The sequence below is a fragment of the Grampus griseus genome (assembly GCF_964374135.1).
Source record: "Grampus griseus genome assembly, chromosome: 19".
NCBI classification, from domain to species: Eukaryota; Metazoa; Chordata; class Mammalia; order Artiodactyla; family Delphinidae; genus Grampus; species Grampus griseus.
In genome coordinates this window covers 41,576,179-41,595,210 of record NC_139013.1, presented here as the reverse complement: position 1 = coordinate 41,595,210, position 19,032 = coordinate 41,576,179, and the positions used below count along the sequence as shown (strand labels likewise).

The 19,032-nt window shown below is 35.2% G+C and overlaps 1 protein-coding gene across 3 annotated transcripts in view; it reads right to left on the bottom strand.

Moving 5' to 3' along the window:
* Positions 1-19,032, bottom strand: part of NFAT5 (nuclear factor of activated T cells 5) — a 59,156-nt gene that overhangs the window by 18,824 nt on the left and 21,300 nt on the right. For 2 of the 3 annotated variants that reach the window (XM_082677991.1, XM_082677992.1), the window contains 6 exons: positions 18,310-18,500; positions 16,624-16,796; positions 10,796-10,930; positions 10,618-10,670; positions 6,071-6,203; positions 2,097-2,180 (listed from right to left, as the gene is read on the bottom strand). In XM_082677991.1, coding sequence (XP_082534117.1) covers positions 2,097-2,180; positions 6,071-6,203; positions 10,618-10,670; positions 10,796-10,930; positions 16,624-16,796; positions 18,310-18,500 — 769 coding nt within the window. The remainder of the gene's footprint in view (positions 1-2,096; positions 2,181-6,070; positions 6,204-10,617; positions 10,671-10,795; positions 10,931-16,623; positions 16,797-18,309; positions 18,501-19,032) is intronic. The other variant, XM_082677993.1, reaches the window with a different exon arrangement.

Sequence of the window (19,032 nt, the reverse complement as noted above, 5' to 3'; positions counted from 1 at the left end):
TCTCCACCTCCCCCTGCAAACCCTCTCCGAGGAATGAGAAACTTGTTGCAGAGTGAAAGCTTTCAATGTCTGGCCATAATGTCCTATTTACGTATCAAGTTCTAAATCTTACTGTAATTGATGGCTATTTTAAAGAATGTTATATGAAGGGTTATGCCATAACACAAATTTAAACGTCATTTATGTTGCTCAGTCTTCATCATTAAAGCATACCTAATTAAATCTCTCAGAGGGCACCTGGGCATTATACCAAAGCTCTGATTTCAAGGAATCACAAAAATAAGCTATTTGTCAAGGGAAATTCCTAGTTGAAAGCTATTGTTGGTTTAACTGATCAGGAATCTCCAATTAATGATACTGTATTTAAAAATGACAAATGAAAAATTTTAACTGATAAGATAGTTTAGTATTTAATTTTATATCTTCATAAAATTATTTTACATGATTTCAGTTGATAAAATTGTCAAAATAAGAAGGTCTGAATTGTGAAAAATAATAATATGTGTATGTGTGTTTCTTACCCATTTTTTAGGCTTGTAAGATTTTGATCAAATGACTAAATCATTTTATTACCAAAAATTAAACATAGCATTTAAAACCTTTTAACCTTCACTATGAGAAATTTCACACTGGATTACATTAGTGTCCCACCAGCCTGATACTCTATGAAAGAAGCATGAAGGAGTTTTTGCAGAAAAGCAGGAACACGTCAAAGTTGGCAAAGGACAGACCATAAATGTCCCTGACTTTCTTTAATGATTAATTATGGTATTATTCATCTAATAAACATCGTTTGAATTATTATTGCTTAGATGTTACCTTATACACTAAAGCTCGACCTGTCTTTTTATTATTTTATTTATTTATTTTTGTGTGGTAAGCAGGCCTCTCACTGTTGCAGCCTCCCCCGTTGCGGAGCACAGGCTCCGGACGCAGACTCAGCGGCCACGGCCCACGGGTCCAGCCGCTCCGCGGCATGTGGGATCCTCCCGGACCAGGGCACGAACCCGCGTCCCCTGCATCGGCAGGCGGACTCTCAACCACTGTGCCACCAGGGAAGCCCCCTCGACCTGTCTTTTTAAATTCCTCTATGGAACCTTGATTTCCTCACCTGTGAAATGACAATCATAAATTTCCTATCTCATAGACTTGGCAGATTAAATGAGATAATGGTGGTAAAGAGTGTGGAATGCTGCCTAGCATTTAATATATGTTCGAGAAACATTAGCCATGGTTATCCCTAGCAGAGACTTGTAAATTTTCCTGTAGTTAAATCAGATCATTATGCACTTACTTGTGCATAATTCCTAATTAATCTATTTTGGAACTGTTGATAGAAATTATAATGGCAAGCTATACTAAACTGAATATATATATGAATGCTGAATTTTACTATGACAATAGGAAAAAAAATCCACTGTATTTGATAAAATGTATTAAGCATATTATGCCCCTTAAAAATATAAGTATACAAAATTTTAAAATTTAATTTAACTCATGAATTTCATGGCAGAAAAATATAAGTAAAAGCTAGAATTACAGGAATAAATCAATGGCCACTATGCAATTGACATCTTCATATGTAATGGCACAAAAGCACCATAATTGAGAAACACATTATAACATCCTGAAGATATCTTCATTTTCTGTTTGGAAATAATGGTGTCAGAAGAAAGAATGGTACCTAAAGAACCTAAAGCAACTTTTTCAAATGCCAATAGTTTCTATTTTGGTCTCTTTAGTCTCAATGGCAACTACTCTTATTGGCAGCAAGAAGCTTTATAAAGCTGTTTTATATACATTATTGTATTCTATATATACTTTTAAGATTTTTAACATTAGGGAATACAAAACAAAAACTTCTCTATTCCAACACATGTTAAAAAAAGAGTTGTTTATATGGTAAATGAAGGGAAATATCAAGTTGGGAAGCAAGTCTCTGCATTCAGTAAAGTCAAACAAGTATTTATTTTACAATATGGAAGATAACCTGCAAAGTGTTCCGAGTACACAAGAGAAAATAAAATAGTAAGGTTTGCTAGAGAAAATATATAGCATCACTAATTTACAATTTTTGAGCAGAATTAACTTGGTACCTTTCATGGCCTCTTCGAAAGAGCAAGGTCTTGCCGGACTAGATATTTCCTTCTTCACGTTTACATTCAAAGCAGCAGCTGCTGCTATTAAGACAAACAAAAAGGATTAATGTATTTATTTAAACTTATCCTAACAAAACGTGTACCTTAAAATTCTTTAACTGGAATATCTTCTCACAAAGCACTATTAAATTATTTGTTTAGCAGAAATTCTAGGTTCAGATGAGTTTTATAATCACCAGTCTACGCTCTAAAATGCACCTGTCTCCCAGTGGGCAGAAGCATATGCTTACTTATTAAAACAAAATAAAAACAACCGCAACTTCAAAAAATCTTTCTTGTAACAGTACACATATTTATATGAGATGAGTAGAAGACTGATATGAGATTTTTAAACTTACCAAATATACTGTAACACTAGCATGAAAAAAAATTCACCATTTACCTACATAAATGATTTATTTAAAATAATACTGATTCAGAGTCAATTGAGCTAAATTTTTTTAAAAACTGTGATGAATATACAAAATCTATAACATTATGATTATTCTTTTTAGCAAGCCTTAGAAAACATAATCTTTGCTATTATTAAAGGAGAATTACTACACTACTATATCTATACATATCAAGTACATCTACTATGAAAACTTTAAATTTAATGAGCGTGAGAGTAGAGAACAGTTCTGAATGGTAAAGTTAAATAAATTCCAAATAAACAGGTTTTTACTTAAAATGACTGTATAATAATTTTATTTAAATAGATGTTAATTTCTATTTTTCATTGTATTTATTTATTTTACTTATTCCCTTATTTATTCAAAATGGGAATTGAGTCAACTTATTTTCAATTTATTTTTCACATGACAATACAAAATGATGGTTATAGAGAACATAAAGAGATAGTTAACTGTGAATAAAGAGACAAAATGTACACATCTCCTAAGAATGAAGTAAAAAAATTTATCTAAGCATGCTGCACTGCACAACAAATGATAATTTGAATGAACTATCAATTGAATGAAATTATCAATTGAATAGAATTGATGAGAAAAAAAAATCCATAGACAATTTTAAAGCATAACATTAATTCTAATAATTACAGATTTAAAAATGGAAACTAATCTTTGAAAAATTTTTAAATTTCTACTTTTAAAACAAGTTTTAGTCATTTGTCTTTAGAGCAACAAAAAATTATGAATAAATACTTTATCCTCCATTTCTTATAGCAATTACTACTGCAGAGTCACTGCAAAAAATAACTAAGGAGACTTCTGTGTCTTAATAGATGGAAGTAAAACAAATTAATGGCTAAGCAATGCTTCAGTGACTAATTGGCAATGAAACAAAGGTTTTACGACTCTGCAAAGTTAAGTGCCTAAGAGCATGTACATGCAATGTATTTTTGGCAGTATAGACTCAGAAGGCTTTAGAGGGGCTTGTGTCTGGCAGAGCATGCAGAGCCAGCCAGTTTATGTACACTTGAGCCCCTGCCCCAATCCTACTTTTAGACCGTGTACCAAGTATACAAGATCCCCAAATTTTCTGCACAACTACTCTATAGACCATGTGTGAAATCTCAGGCCTATAGGGTGAACAGAGCTTATGAGCACTGGCCAGTGCATCAGGGCCCTCCAGGTAGAGGATGGAGCCAGGAGAGGGAAAAGAAGGGTGCCAGCCTGGGGATTCCTCTTTCTTCATGTTGTCATATCCCAGTTTGGACCTCCAAGCAGTTTGAAAATCCTCAATTCGAATCTGGCCTTCCAGGTTATTATGAAGGTATTTTGGTCAAATTAGGAGGATAGAATATACTTTATTTAATTATTTGTTATTTTTATCTATAACTTTTAAATATTTAGGCAAAATGGTGTAGCAGTTGCCATTTCTACTCTTGACTCACAAAAATTATGCTGGGCCTTGTTCTAGCTGTTACAATTACTATACACCACTGACTATTCAAATGTTTAACCACAGTCCCTGGAGGAATCACAAAAGCAATTAGTTTATCATAATGAGAAAGTACAAATTTTCTATAACCAAGTTTTCCTGAAATCATATTCTCTATTCTCTCACATGAACACCTAAAAAGATGCTCACATTTTATAAAATATAAAAAAGTGAAATTGTGGGAAGATTCTTTAATTAGCTATATCATAAAGGCAGAAACAAGCATTGGATCTCACTATAAAATTTGCATATTATATATTTATTCAATTAAGAGTTTCTGAGGGCGACTGCTATCTATGATATATATAAGGGAGAAATACTTAAAAGAATAAACGTATGTTAGTGATTGCCTAAATGTGGCCAAATATAGCTGATTAGTGTAGGCTTTAAAACAGAACACTTAAAAGCTGTTTTATTTGGCAATTTATTAAAGGGAAATTTTTAATAATCAGCATTCAACACTAAGAAATGAAGATTCATAGTGCTGATGCTAAGCACTTCAAAGTCCTGAAGTTCTTTATTATTGATCATAAAACCAAACAAAAACAACAAAACCTCAGTATTTTCAGGATGGCAAAAACTTTAAGGCTATTTCCACACACACACACACACACACACACACACACACACACACACACACTTCCTTCTTCCCTTCCCACACAATTAATTACTGTATGCCATTTTTCTCCCCCTATGAGCAAACTCCTCCTCACACAAATACTAAATGTTAATATTTAGTAACTAGCAGTTACTAAAATGCTTTAACTACCATTAGTTTTAAATCAAATTTTCTTGGATTTTTGAGGTCTTCTTAGAAAGAAAACAATCAACTATTTCATCTTTAAGTATAAACCAATATCCTCTTCCCTAGTTTTGTTGAAGCCAGTATATTATTGCCAAACTTTGTCTTTTTCTGTCTGAAATTTCTACTTGTGATCTTTTATTCTGAGATAAATACTAAAAGGATTTCATTAGTGCTATACTATGGCACAGTTTTGTAGCAAACTGGTGGGAAATAACCAATATTGTGAAACTCAGACATGATTAAAAAGAACAAAAAGGGAACAGATCACATTAAGTGATAGAATGTAATTATCAAGACTAGTTATAACTCTGTCCTAGAGACTGTTTCCATCACTTTTGTTGCCAGGGCTTTCTTTCCTTGCTACCATTTTTCACTTTGTACCTCACTGAATCCTGAACTATTTGGGAATAACACATCGGTAAACGTAAAGATATGGAAGAACTTCTAGCTCTAAAGATTCCTGAGATAGGAATGGAGTAAACCATGGTAAGCATGGCAGAAACCAAGCCTAGGTCAACAAAACATGTGAAGAGTTTCCATTTCCAAAATGTTCTCTCTGCTTCTCCAGGAAAAGCCTTCTCTTCTTCAGGCAACTAAACTAATGTAGGCAAAAAACTCTTAGGACACTTCTTACCCAGAGATCTAAATTTATAAGCAACTGCTCTGGTTTCTAAAGCACCTGTTTTACCTAAATGCTTAAAATTACATATAAAATATTTATTCACCAGAAGTCTTTGATATTTTTGATAACACAAATTTGAAAATGTTACAGGCATATGATTCTATTTGTGATATTATCACTTATCATTCCAAGCTATCTCTCACCTCTCCCAAAATGCATCCTATAAGCCAGCCAGACTAAAAACTATTAGCAGTTTCTCAAAGTCGTCACTTTCACCTTTCTGCACATAAGAGGTACTCAATGAATGGTAATTCTTAACAAGGAGTAACTTGTATGACAACTCTGCAGAGCCTGACTTCAGAGCATTTCTAGCTTTTCTTTTATTATTAGAGCATAAGGCAGAAACAGTTCCCTTAATATAAGAGTAAAAGCAGTGTTTGGTGGCCATCTTCTTAGGAAATAATGCCATCTTCAAAAAATACTGATATCAATTCATCTTAGCACACAACTTTCTCTTTTAAATTGGCTGGTCTTCTTCATATTCTTCCAAAGAACTAGAAGTTAATTATTCCTTTTGATTCAGAACTTTTTATTTTGACATACCTGGGTCTGGAGTGTAAGTGAATGGCTGAACATCATGAGATCTTCCAGCATTGGTCACTACGTATATTCCCACTGATACTGGCAAAGTTATATGTTGGTCATGATATGGGGGAACCTTCACAATAAGATGATTCTAATTGAAAGAAAATTACAAGAGTCAGAAAAGCAGTAATGTTTAAATTAAAATTTTCAAATAAAATATGATAATTAAGTACATTTCCTGTTAGTTGTAAAGTTTAAAAAGTCTGACTAGGGGAAAAAACGTAGTATTTAAAAGCATCAGGACATTAATCTTAAAACTGCTTTTAAGGTAAAATACCAATGTTTTACAATGGCTTACAAGGTCCCTGCCCTGTCAACTTTATCTCATTCCCCTTCTCCTCCAGCTTGTTACACTCCAGTTACATTGACCTTCTTACACTAACACAGTAAATTCATTCTTTTAACACACTAAATTCATTTTTACCTCAGAGCCTTTACAACTTTCTGTTCTCTCTCACTGGAAAACTCTTCCTTTACCTCTTCAAATGGCTAGTTCCTTATCCATTTTCAGGTCTCATTCAAATGTCATCTCCTCCGAGAAGCCCTCTCTGACAATCCTATTTAAAGTAGCACCCCTCTCCAATCTGACCACATAATCTTGTTTATTTCTAAAATAGCACTTATCACCACCTGAAATTACTGTGATTATCTGCTTCTTTTTGTCCCTCTCCAACCAAAAGAATGTAACCTCCATGAGAACCTAGGATGTTCTGTTCTTCATTCTATCTCCATGGTTAAGCACCTCACACAAAATATACTCAAATATATTTGTTGAAAAAAAGAATGAATATATATTCAGGAAAAAAATATGTCCACCAAGCATAATGTCAGTTACCATATGTTTTGTAAACCTTAACAGTGAGATGTATCAATACTTCGCAATGCAGTTCACTACTTCCTAACCGCTTTAATTCTCATTTAAAGTCAATAGGGTTCAGTTTACCCAAAACTCAGTAGATCAAAGTCATTTTTTTGTATGTGAAAATAGTGGTAGAAGCATCCTTTTAAGAGAAAGGAAGAGTTCCATAAATGCTTCAGCAGCACTTATTCTTCTTAGAAGACACAATGAACCACATTTGACTTGTTCTCTTCTTCCCTAGTATGTTATAGTATTGGGAAGGAATATCAAGGAGTAGTGATTATTCTTTTTATACTGAGTATGTGATATGCAGGAGGCCAACGGTGATAGCTGAGGATGAAGTGAACGTGATGACATTTTTTACTTAGTTAGATTATAGTAGTTGGTTGACTCAGTTGAATAGAACATGTGACAAATGAGGCCAAGATTTTGATTTTTGAGCACTTAATTTGTTTCTAAGCCATCATAAAACACTCTCTGAAATAGTCACATTATACATTTAAAAATAGCTTCTTGGGGCTTCCCTGGTGGCGCAGTGGTTGAGAATCTGCCTGCTAATGCAGGGGACACGGGTTTGAGCCCTGGTCTGGGAGGATCCCACATGCCACGGAGCAACTAGGCCCATGAGCCACAACTACTGAGCCTGTGTGTCTGGAGCCTGTGCTCCGCAACAAGAGACCACGATAGTGAGAGGCCCGTGCACCGCGATGAAGAGGGGCCCCCTCTCACCGCAACTAGAAAAAGCCCTTGCACAGAAACGAAAACCCAACACAGCCAAAAATAAATTAAAAAAATATATATATATAGCTTATTTATGGCATTAATAGAATGCTTCCTGAGTCCAGTTAGCCATCTCAAAAAAAAATCACACTTCTAATTCAGGTGCAAAAACATATATAAATGTGTGTACATCCACAGGTATTAGGGGGCAAAAATCTGAATGCACATATTCAATTGCCCATGAGGCCATCAAAAAATGTACCTGCAGTGATCCAACTTCTAAGAAAGAGAATCTTAAAATCTTGCCCACCTTCCTTTGTTTAAACACTGCAACTACATCACAAAGCAGTCCTACCTACAGTTAAGGAGATGGTTGAATGGATGGATTTGTGAAGTATCTTCCCGGTCTTAAAATTACATATTTGGCAAACTCAATAACTGAAATTATTCTTCTGAATAAAAACTTGTTTTTTGGTAATTAGTAACAGAATTAGTATCTAAAAGTCAGATGCATATTTTATTTAAACAAACCTTTTACTCCACTTGCTTTGGAGAGCGTATTTAAGCAAATCTAATTTGAAACCTTTTATTTATTTAAAAAATTTATTTTATTTTATTTTATTTATTCTATTTTTTGGCTGCATTGGGTTTTCGTTGCTGTGCATGGGCTTTTCTCTGGTTCCGCAGAGCGGGGGCCACTCTTTGTTGCAGTGTGCGGGCTTCTCACTGTGGTGGCTTCTCTTGTTGTGGAGCACGGGCTCTTAGGTGCGTGGGCTTCAGTAATTGTGGCTCACGGACTCAGTAGTTGTGGCTCGCGGGCTCTAGAGCGCAGGCTCAGTAGTTGTGGTGCACGGGCTTAGTTGCTCTGTGGCATGTGGGGTCTTCCTGGACCAGGGCTCAAACCTGTGTCCCCTGCATTGGCAGGCAGATTCTTAACCACTGCACCACCAGGGAAGCCCTCGAAACCTTATAAAAGCCAAATGAACCTATTTTCATACTAATTCTTCTTACTTCCTCAATCTGAATCCAGAAATTCTACAAGTGGTTTGAATTAAAAACTAAGTAAATTGTAGGTAGTGATAGTAAGCTTTTTAAAAATACTACTCTCAAAAATTAAGAGCAATTAACTACCACTGAGCTAGGAGTACAATACAGACAAAACACACAAAGGACTGGGAGACCTGTGGAGCAGGCAGAATGTTCTCTGAGGTAAAAAGAGAAGAATATCTGAAATTTAATTTTTTTATCTTTTAAAAATATTTATTTTTGCTTCGCCGTGTCTTAGTTGCAGCATGTGGGATCTTTTAGTTGCAGCATTCGAACTCTTAGTTGCAGCATGCGTGTAGGATCTATAATACTTCCCTGACCAGGGACTGAACTGGGTCCCCTGCATTGGGAGTGCGGAGTCTTAGCCACTGGACCACCAGGAAGTCCCTGAATTTTAATTTCTTAGAAAAATCTGCTTGGATTCAAAGTAACGACTTTCTTTTTTCAGCAGATAATCTTTTTCAGAGCTTACAAGCTCTGAAGTGGGAATGGTCTGATCAACAAGTTATACAAGAAATCATAAAATGCCAGAGTTAGAAGGAACCTCAAATAATCTAGTAAAAGAGTTTATCTTATAGATTAGAAAAGTGGGGCAAAAGAGAGACTTGTCTTACACAGGTAACACAGATTGTTAGTGACAAAGAAGGTACTAGAATTTCAGTTAAGACTAGTCTAGCAGAGATTATCTGATGGTAAATGTGACAAAGGAATGGCTGCTGAGTCCTATTATCTCTTCTTGACAGCATGTAGGAAAACTTTCTGCATAGCATTTGTCTAGGTATACAGGAAGCTCCACCTTAAATGATACTATGTAGTGAAGAATTCATTTAACTCAAAGTGAGGTCTAGTCTTTTCCCTTGTCTACTGGGAGGTGATCTCTAGGCCCCTAGAATGTCCTGTCTGACAGAAGTATCTTCGTTTGTTTAGGGGCTTTGGCCACTGAAAAGTCTAACAATGTAATTTATGAAGAGAGCTTTGAAACATGTCATATCATTTCCAACCTCTGGGGGAACTGGAGACTAAAGGTTAGCTGCACGGGCAGTATGTGATCCAACCCAAATAAAAACTCTGAATACCAATAGCTTGGATGAGCTTCCTAACAGGCAGTACTCTGTATGTACTGCCTATGTTGTCACACATCAATGTGCTGAGAAGGTAAGGCATCCCTGAGGACAGGAAGCTTCACCTTCAGGACCCTCCCAGACCTTACTTTATGTGTCTCTCCCTTTGGCTGGCTCTGATTTGTGTTCTTTTGCTTCTCTGTTCTTTATGAACTGTACTTATACATACCAGTCTTCTGCGTTTGCCTTATATCTGATTTACTCATAAGTTTGTCTTTCTCTTTTGTTAGTTTCAACTTCTATGAGGTTGGTCTTATCTGCTCTACATACTAATTCTTAAGTCAGTTCTTTATCCTTGTTTTCAAACTTTTTTCCTTGTTATTTGGAAAACAATATATAGCAAGGTCCTACAAATATAGACTCTTTAAGTGTAACAAGTAGTGCTTCTGAATGCAAAAAGGTAACTAACAAGTATAAAACACCTGGCACATAGCAGGTACTCAATAAATGTTTCCCTTTGATTTAACTAAATAGTACGTTAAGATAGTCCAAATCCTCAGAGCAAATAAATATTAGGAAATCTTTCATTCATTAACAATGGTAATTTGCTAATGCTCTTAACTTTTTCAAATAGAGAACTGTCATTTCTAGCATCAGTGGAATAAATCTATTTCAGTTAAAGAAACCCAAGAAAGAAACTTTAAATGATTTATGTCAACCTCATATAAAGAAGAAATTTGTTAATGCAGGAAAATTTTGGAGCAAAATTCAATTTCTCAGAGAGTAAGCAATCAAACTATAAAAAGTTTAAATTATACCTGATGAAATAATTCCATGTCGATTTCAGCTTCTGACTTCCAAGAGTTTTCATCTGATTGAAATAAAAACAGTGACTTACTAAAATTGTGAAAAATTTTTTACTTTGTAGCTACAACTATATCTTTATAACAAAGTGAAACACGCAACAATTTCTAAGGCAGTATTGTGCCTACTTACCAGAAACATTTTCTTGGAAAATAACTTTAGTTCCTTTCAGAAAGTTCTTGCCGATTAAAAATACTTCTTCCTCTCCTTTCACTGAACAGCTATGTAAGCTCTTCTTTAAGATTTCTGGCACTCCTGCTGGCTGAGCTGTAGACATATATAAGCATTCCATAAAAAGAACCACCAACACTTACTTCTTATCTAAAATCAACTCTCAATTATCCAGTTCTATAAGTTGTCGTTGTTGACCCCTGAATTTGACTTCTTTTATTCTGCATATTAAATTTTACCATAACAGAAAGCAAAGAAAAAACAGAAAAGTCTGTATTAATGTTTAATAACTATTGTAAGATTTTATAGGGATGGATTAATGTCTGCGATGACATTTTAATTTATTAGATGTCATCTTTGTTTTCTCATTACATGAACAAAAAAAGGTGTAAAATATGAATTTGGTCATGTTTTTGTCTTAATATTTTTTAAAAATTCAATTTAAAAACAACTTTATCTCACAATCTTAACCTTAAAAATGTCAGCTATGCTATGCCATTACAAGACTTCTGAGGCAATGTGAGCCTATGGGTGGTATTGAGGGCATCTTTAAGGATCTAGACCCAGGACTCAGGCCCTAAACCGAAAGAACACCTGAAAACAGACTGAATGCAATTCAGAGTAATTCTTTCTACCAGGGGATCTCCTTGAACTAGGATACCCTGAGGTTAAAGATAAAATGCACTTGTTTTTCAATTACAAAGACTAACTAACCACTAGTACAATTAACAAAGAGGTTGACTAGTACTGAGCAGGAGCCAGATCTAAGAAATTGTAACTGGCCTACCAACTTCCTCATGTCATGATTTCCTTAAGAAAATTTAATATGTACTGCATAGTAAAACAGGTTCCAAAGTGTATCTGGGAATTACTGAGTTAAGCAAAGCTAAATGAACAATAGGATTTCTCCAAGCATTTCACATTCTGATGTACACTGTAAATATCCAAGAAGTGAGTATAGTACACAGTCCCCCCAACATATCTGACTCCAGAAACATTCTTCCATATTGATGCCTAAGGACTAGTTTTCCACCAGAATACTCCCTGGGATACTGGTTAATGCAAATACATACTTTTTAGGTACTCAAAAACCTGCTTCCTTAAGATTAAGTACTTTGAAATAGAACACACTATTTGTTGTTTTAGTAAACCCTAACAACATATATACTGCAAAGGTAAACTTTAACATGGTTGTATAACTTATCAACTTCTAAATTAATGAGATAGTCTATTAAACTTTAGGAAAAGTTTTAAGTTTTTTTCTCATTAAATACTTACATATTTAATAGGTAATTTTATCTTTACAAGAAAGTAATATGGGAAATTATCCTTGTCAAAATACTGCCCCTCTTTCCCTAGGCCTGCCGTTCCTTGTGGGAAGGCTCTTGCTCCACTCATGTAAGGACTGGCCATGTGACTTGTTCGTATAATGAAATGTGAACTGAAGTAATGTGCCACTTCCAGGCTTTAAGAGCCCCACGTGGTTCTACCATCTTCCTCCACTACAAAAATGGCAATATCCCAGAAAGGGGCAGCTTCTAAAGCCTGGTTCCCAGAGTGAAGAAAATGGAGCTGCTTCCAAACTACACCCAATATTATCATAAAATGAGGAAGAAGTAAAACTTTGTTGTGTAAGCCACTTAGATTTTTTTGGTTGTTTGTTACTGTAGCACCGTTTAGCCTCACTTATTTTAATACAAACAAGTATCTTATCCTAATTCAATATCTGAATGGCAAATAATATTTTCAGCAATGTCTGAGTTTAAAAGAAATTGTGATTGTATAAACATATACACTGTCTGGAACCCACAGGGTTAATGTATGAACAGAATGGAAACAGTTACTGGTCACACACTGGTAATTACATACCCTTTTAAAGAATTAAGTGAATTTATAACTTTCTGGAGTAACACTGGAACTAGATACTTATTTTTATATAACATTCAAGAAAAATATGATAAACATTATTTTGATTAGAAAACAAGAGGTGCAAAATTATATGCACATATTGTATTAACAAAATGAATGGAAAGTCTATAACCTCCCCCCCCACTTTCAAAATACTATATGGAAATTCCACTTCATTCATGATTATCAAAACTTTTTTCCTACCTCATTTTTTCCTTTTATGTATTAAAGGCTTAAGATGGCCAAATGAGGCCCCTCTGAAGGTACAATGTGTATTTATCTTTTATATATTTGTATTTACATTACACAAAGAACTAGTCTGTTCAAGACAATTTAACTTCTAACTTTTGACCTTAAAAGGTCTTTCCTATTAAAAAGTTTAATGGTTACCTAACAGGACATACTCCATACTAAACAGAACTGAAGTCAGGATTATTTACGCATTAACTGTTTTATTTTTATCTTTAAGTAATTAGTAAGCTGACTCTTGAAAGTGATCACATTGCTTTAAAAAACTGTAACAAAAAAAGCAGGTACCTTTCTGGTATTATAAAAAACAATGTGCTTTTAGATGCTGTTCTAATAGCGGCCACAAAAATAAAGCTGAGGGACTTCCCTGGTGGCACAGTAGTCAAGAATCCACCTGCCAACACAGGGGACATGGGTTTGAGCCCTGGTCCGGGAAGATCCCACATGCCATGGAGCAACTAAGCCCATTCGTCACAACTACAGAGCCTGCACTCTAGAGCCTGCAAGCCACAACTACTGAGCCCTCATGCTACACCTACTGAAGCCCGCATGCCTAGAGCAGCCCCTGCTCGCCACAACTAGAGAAAGCCCTCGCACAGCAACAAAGACCCAACACAGCCAAAAATAAAAAGCTGAAAAAAATTAATGAACATCTGAATACTGAATATCTGAATACTGAAAAATAACAAAGCAAATATTTCAACCTGTCAAAAGAATTAGTAAGGCTTTTTAATGTCTGTGAAGAGAAGAGAAGTTTACTCAATGATATTATCCCTTTTCTAAAGTTGTGGAAGAGCTAGAAATAAGGAAAGTAGGAACTCGTTAAATTCAGTAAGATTTAATACAATAAGCATTAGTAAGACAAAATCTAAAATACATTATACTGAAGAAAGCGATGATTAATTTTGCCATATTAAAAAAATTATTATAGAAGGGTGGATACTAAAAAGGTATGAAAATTGATATTCTTAATTTGATCTAGTATACATGTATTGTCTGGAGACATCTAAAGGTGTGAAGAATGTAAAAGGGGATGATTTTTCTATCCCCTTAACAACAAACAAACAAAAAGACAATGGATCCAATGGCCACTGTTAAACCAACAAGTAGAAGCAGGACTGTTTTTCTAAGGTCACAAGGCACAACATGAATTCTGGCATTAGGCCTTCTTTCCACTGAGTGTTTCTAGATGGAAGATCAAGTATCTGTTTCCTCTCCTCCCTTCCAGCTCTAGAACCTTTTGGCCCCTCTTCCTTTTCTACCTCCCTCTCATCTTCCTGTTTCCTTCTACCTCCCATTCCAATTCTAACCCTTCTTACTAACCTATTTCCTTTTCACCTCTCATTCTACTCCAACTGCTCTAACCTGCCAAAAAGGTTATATTCACGGAAATAAACACAAACCATAAACCCATAATGGAACATAGAGTGGCTATGGTCATGCTCAAAGTATTAGATCACGTAAAAGAAGAACTGCACATGCCCCACTAAAATTGAAACTCCATTCTAATAATATTCAAGTTGAGACATATTGTGATTTACAGTAAATTAGCACCTAAATTAGAAAAGCTTTATAACTCAATAAACCATCTACAGATTATTTACTCTGTCCCTATCTGAACACAACAGAATGGACATGGAACCTAGAAACTTTAAAAGCAGTATATTTATAACTGAACGTTATCCAGAAATAGCCCAAGGAAATACTAGTATCAAAACAAATTTTTCATAATAATGAAAAATAGAGAAATCCAAATGAGCTCTCTTTATTTTTATTTTATTTTATAAAAATTTTTTGGCTGCATTGGGTCTTTGTTGCCGCGCACAGGCTTTCTCTAGTTGCGGTGAGCAGGAGCTACTCTTTGTTGCGTTGCGGTGTGTGGGCTTCTCATTGCAGTGGCTTCTCTTGTTGCGCAGCACGGGCTCTAGGCGCATGGGCTCAGCAGTTGTGGCACGTGGGCTCAGTAGTTGTGGCTCACGGGCTCTAGAGCACAGGCTCAGCAGTTGTGGTGCACAGGCTTAGTTGCTCCGTGGCATGTGCAATCTTCCCAGACCAGGGATTGGATTCTTAACCACTGTGCTACCAGGGAAGCCCCAAATGAGCTCTCTTGAGATCAGGAAGATATTTACTACTTTCTTTTTAAAATGAGGGTGGGGCTTCCCTGGTGGCGCAGTGGTTGAGAGTCCGCCTGCCGATGCAGGGTACACGGGTTCGTGCCCCGGTCCGGGAGGATCCCACATACTGCGGAGCGGCTGGGCCCGTGAGCCATGGCCGCTGAGCCTGAGCGTCTGGACCCTGTGCTCTGCAACAGGAGAGGCCACAACAGTGAGAGGCCCGCGTACAGAAAAAAAAAAAAAAAATGAGGGTGTTTGCCAAGCTAACATAGGGGTACAGTCACTTCTGAGATGAATTAGAAAGGAAGGGAAAAATAAGATTTACCAAGGGTGAATAATTTGACAAAACTAAGCTACAATTAAATAACAAAGGCTTTGTAAGTATCCTGGGGGTACCAAGGTCATAATACCCATAACGACCCAATAGGAAATTCAAGTGAATGGAACTCAGTCTCTTCTGCTCTTTTGAATTCAGAAGCAAGGCCAAAGAAAATAATAGTTAATGAAAATCTTCTTAAGGGATGTACAAAGGAAAAAGTTTTCCTATTTATTACTTATAATAATACTCATTACAGGGAAACCAGACTATATCTTGAAGCACATACAACATGACTGAATTTAAATACACACACACGGACTTCCCCGGTGGTGCAATGGTTGAGAATCCCCCTGCCAATGCAGGGGACACGGATTCGATCCCTGGTCCGGAAAGATCCCACATGCCACGGAGCAACTAAGCCTGTGCGCCACAACTACTGAGCCTGTGCTCTAGAGCCCGTGAGCCACAACTACTGAGCCCATGTGCCACAACTACTGAGCCTGCACTCTAGAGCCCGCGAGCCACAACTACTGAGGCCACATGCCACAACTACTGAAGCCCGCGCACCTAGAGCCCGTGCTCCATAACAAGAGAAGCCACCACAATGAGAAGCCCGCACACCGCAACGAAGAGTGGCCCTCACTCTGCGCAACCAGAGAAGAGCCCATGCAAAGCAATGAAGACCCAACACAGCCAAAAAAAAAAATTACGCACACACGTCATTTACTTTCTATGCCAAGGTTAGCAAAGTAAGAATTTCATTTCCCACTATACTATAATACTTTAATTTGTAATCAGAACTCCAACTGCTATATATTTACAAAGTTCTGCTTACCTTATTTTTTCTTAAATTCTAATACAAACACTTAGAATCACAGCGATTTATCACACTATGAAGATGCTGTGAAAATCCTGTGCCTTTGCAATTTACTTCAGGCAAACTGTTCAAACTACTTTTTAAATCAGTATAGGATGATAAAAGGAAACTACAAAATGCTACATTCCTTTTGAATTTTATTAGAAATTACCCACCTTTAATTTAGCCTAGAAAATTTAACTATAGCTTTGAAAATGTTTCAAATTTTTCATGATCACAAGCTGGAATATGAAAAACAACTGATATTTAGAGATATCAAAAGATTGATAGAAAATGAAAAAAAACCTCCATATATTTAATACCTCCATATTTTCTTACTTACTACATAAAATCGGAGAAGAGGGTGTTTGCAGTGTCAAAGTGGAGCCATCTTTCCTTGTGATATTAACTCGAAAAACCAATCTGGCACGAGTGCTTTTTTTCTTGGAACCAGCAATTCCTATTCTGGCTTCAACATCAGCATTCCTCAATTTCAATATCCCTACGCAGTCCACCCTAATACAGAAAAAATATATTAACTGATATTTTCTGTTGTATAAATAGTACAATATTCTTAATCAAACAAGTTTTCTTTTTAAAAATAATTTGCTTCCTTTTTAATTTTTGAGTATGTAATATAATTATACGGTTCCAAATTCAAAAAACAGAGAAGGGTAAGTTCTGAATATTCATAACTTCTCATCTTGTCAACTTTTCATTTATAATAATAATGGAAAAAATAGTACAGAAGTAAAATCACTATTTCAAAATCTGAACATAAGTAATGGTTTACAAGAGTTACTTTTGCTTTAAAAAATTAAATTTATCCTCTTTCTTTTTGCACCTAATTCAGATATTAAAATAGAGAAACGGATTTTATTTGAAAAAAATTAGTAACTGTCTCCCCCCCCAAAATGTAACACTGCACAGCCATTAAAACATATGCTATAAATAATATTTAATGTTATGGGAAAATGCTCATGATAAGTGAAGAGCAGGTTACAAAGCAGTGAGTAGAGTATCATCGCAATTTTATCAGAAAAAAGGATGGAAAAATAAATGTCAAAACAGTAATTAGTTCTATTAAGTTGGAAGTTGGTGTTTGAGGGGTATGTTTTTAGCTTTATATTACTACTAAATTTTATTGAGATTTTTATTAATCTGTATTTTCAACTTATAAGGAATAAGTACTATTTTTATAATCAGTAACTCCCTATCTTCCACCATATACATTTATTTTTACAATTTCAAAAGTTAAAAAATAAACCTTCACTAAATATGTTTCAAAATTTCCCTTTTCAAACTATCCTCTCACTAACTTATTCAAAATGGTTTTCAAAAAAAAAAGAACAAAACGTGAAAACCAAGTAGAGAAAAGTCTTTAGCTATCCAATACGGATAATTACTGAACAGGTCTATCCCAGATCAATATTTGCTGCTGTTATGGTTACTGTTAGGATTAAAGGTCCTTAATAAAAGGATTAAGGAAAAAAATTAATTTCAATCATTTCTAATATATTTCAGGAAATGAAAATGCATAAGATGAAAAATAGGTAGTCCCAGGACATAATTTTTTAACATAGGAAAATAGAAACAGAAGGTAAATTTAGACCAGCAATATGCTTTTTCATACCAAGATGGGTCAAGGCACCATGAATGATCTCTGTCAGTTTCTACTGCAAACACTAACAAAAGAGAATTTAGGAAAGCAAATCAAATTGTTTATAATTTTATTTTTTAATGTTAATATTATTAATTCCAACATATAAGTCTGTATTATTTTCCAAAAAGCCAGCATTCCACCTGGCTTTTATATCCTTGTCTTTCACTATGGGAATTCTCTAGCAAAGGGCAAAAGAGTTCGTTTTCACCCATTACCATTCTGCAATAAACTATTCTTTTTATTTGTTATGCTTAAAACATTTCAGTACAATACTCAATATCTTTTATACATTAGAAACTAAAAAATTTTCCTGCCTACTGCAAAAGTGTAACGAATTAACAAAAAATTTTTTTACTAAGTACTCACGCCAGTGTCATATTGTTGCTCGGATCAAGGCCGACTTCTATAACAGTAGTGCCTTCAATGTCCACTTCTTTGCAGGGAGTTGTATTTCGCCCAGTTACCCTGCAGGCCTGATAAAATCCATGTGGTTTCACTCGACCAGAGTCATTGCCCACAAACACCTGCAACACTACTGGCTCATTATGGCCTTCCAGCTGGAGTGAGATAACAGGGAGCATAAACACTAATCAGCATTTCAAATAATCTAACTGTAAAATCAAACATTTAAGACCAAGTTCTATATTGTTATATTTATAACTGGATTACAATAAAGAAATAACAAGTCTTCCAGAAAAACAGAGGTAAAATATTTTCATAAAGGAAAATTGGCTAAATTTTTGCAGAAAACTCTAAGTTTTAGTTCTGCAATAATCACATTTTAATTTTAGATGTTTAATGATAAATTATCATTTGTAATTAATTTGTACAACCAGATGAGAATGCATACACAATCCTTTAAGGTATTTATAAATTTACGGACTGCCAAAACATGTGGGTTACTCAGGATTTACCACCACCACTAATGGAAAATTCACTAAACTGTGCTAGTGGCATCATTATCATCATCATCAAATGAGAGTACATCTACTAAATTTTTACTCTGTTAAAGCTGTTTGAGTAGGAAAGTGTTTGAAGTGCAGCTATATAAATACTAGGGGTATGGAGCTCATTTTCATAGACTAGATA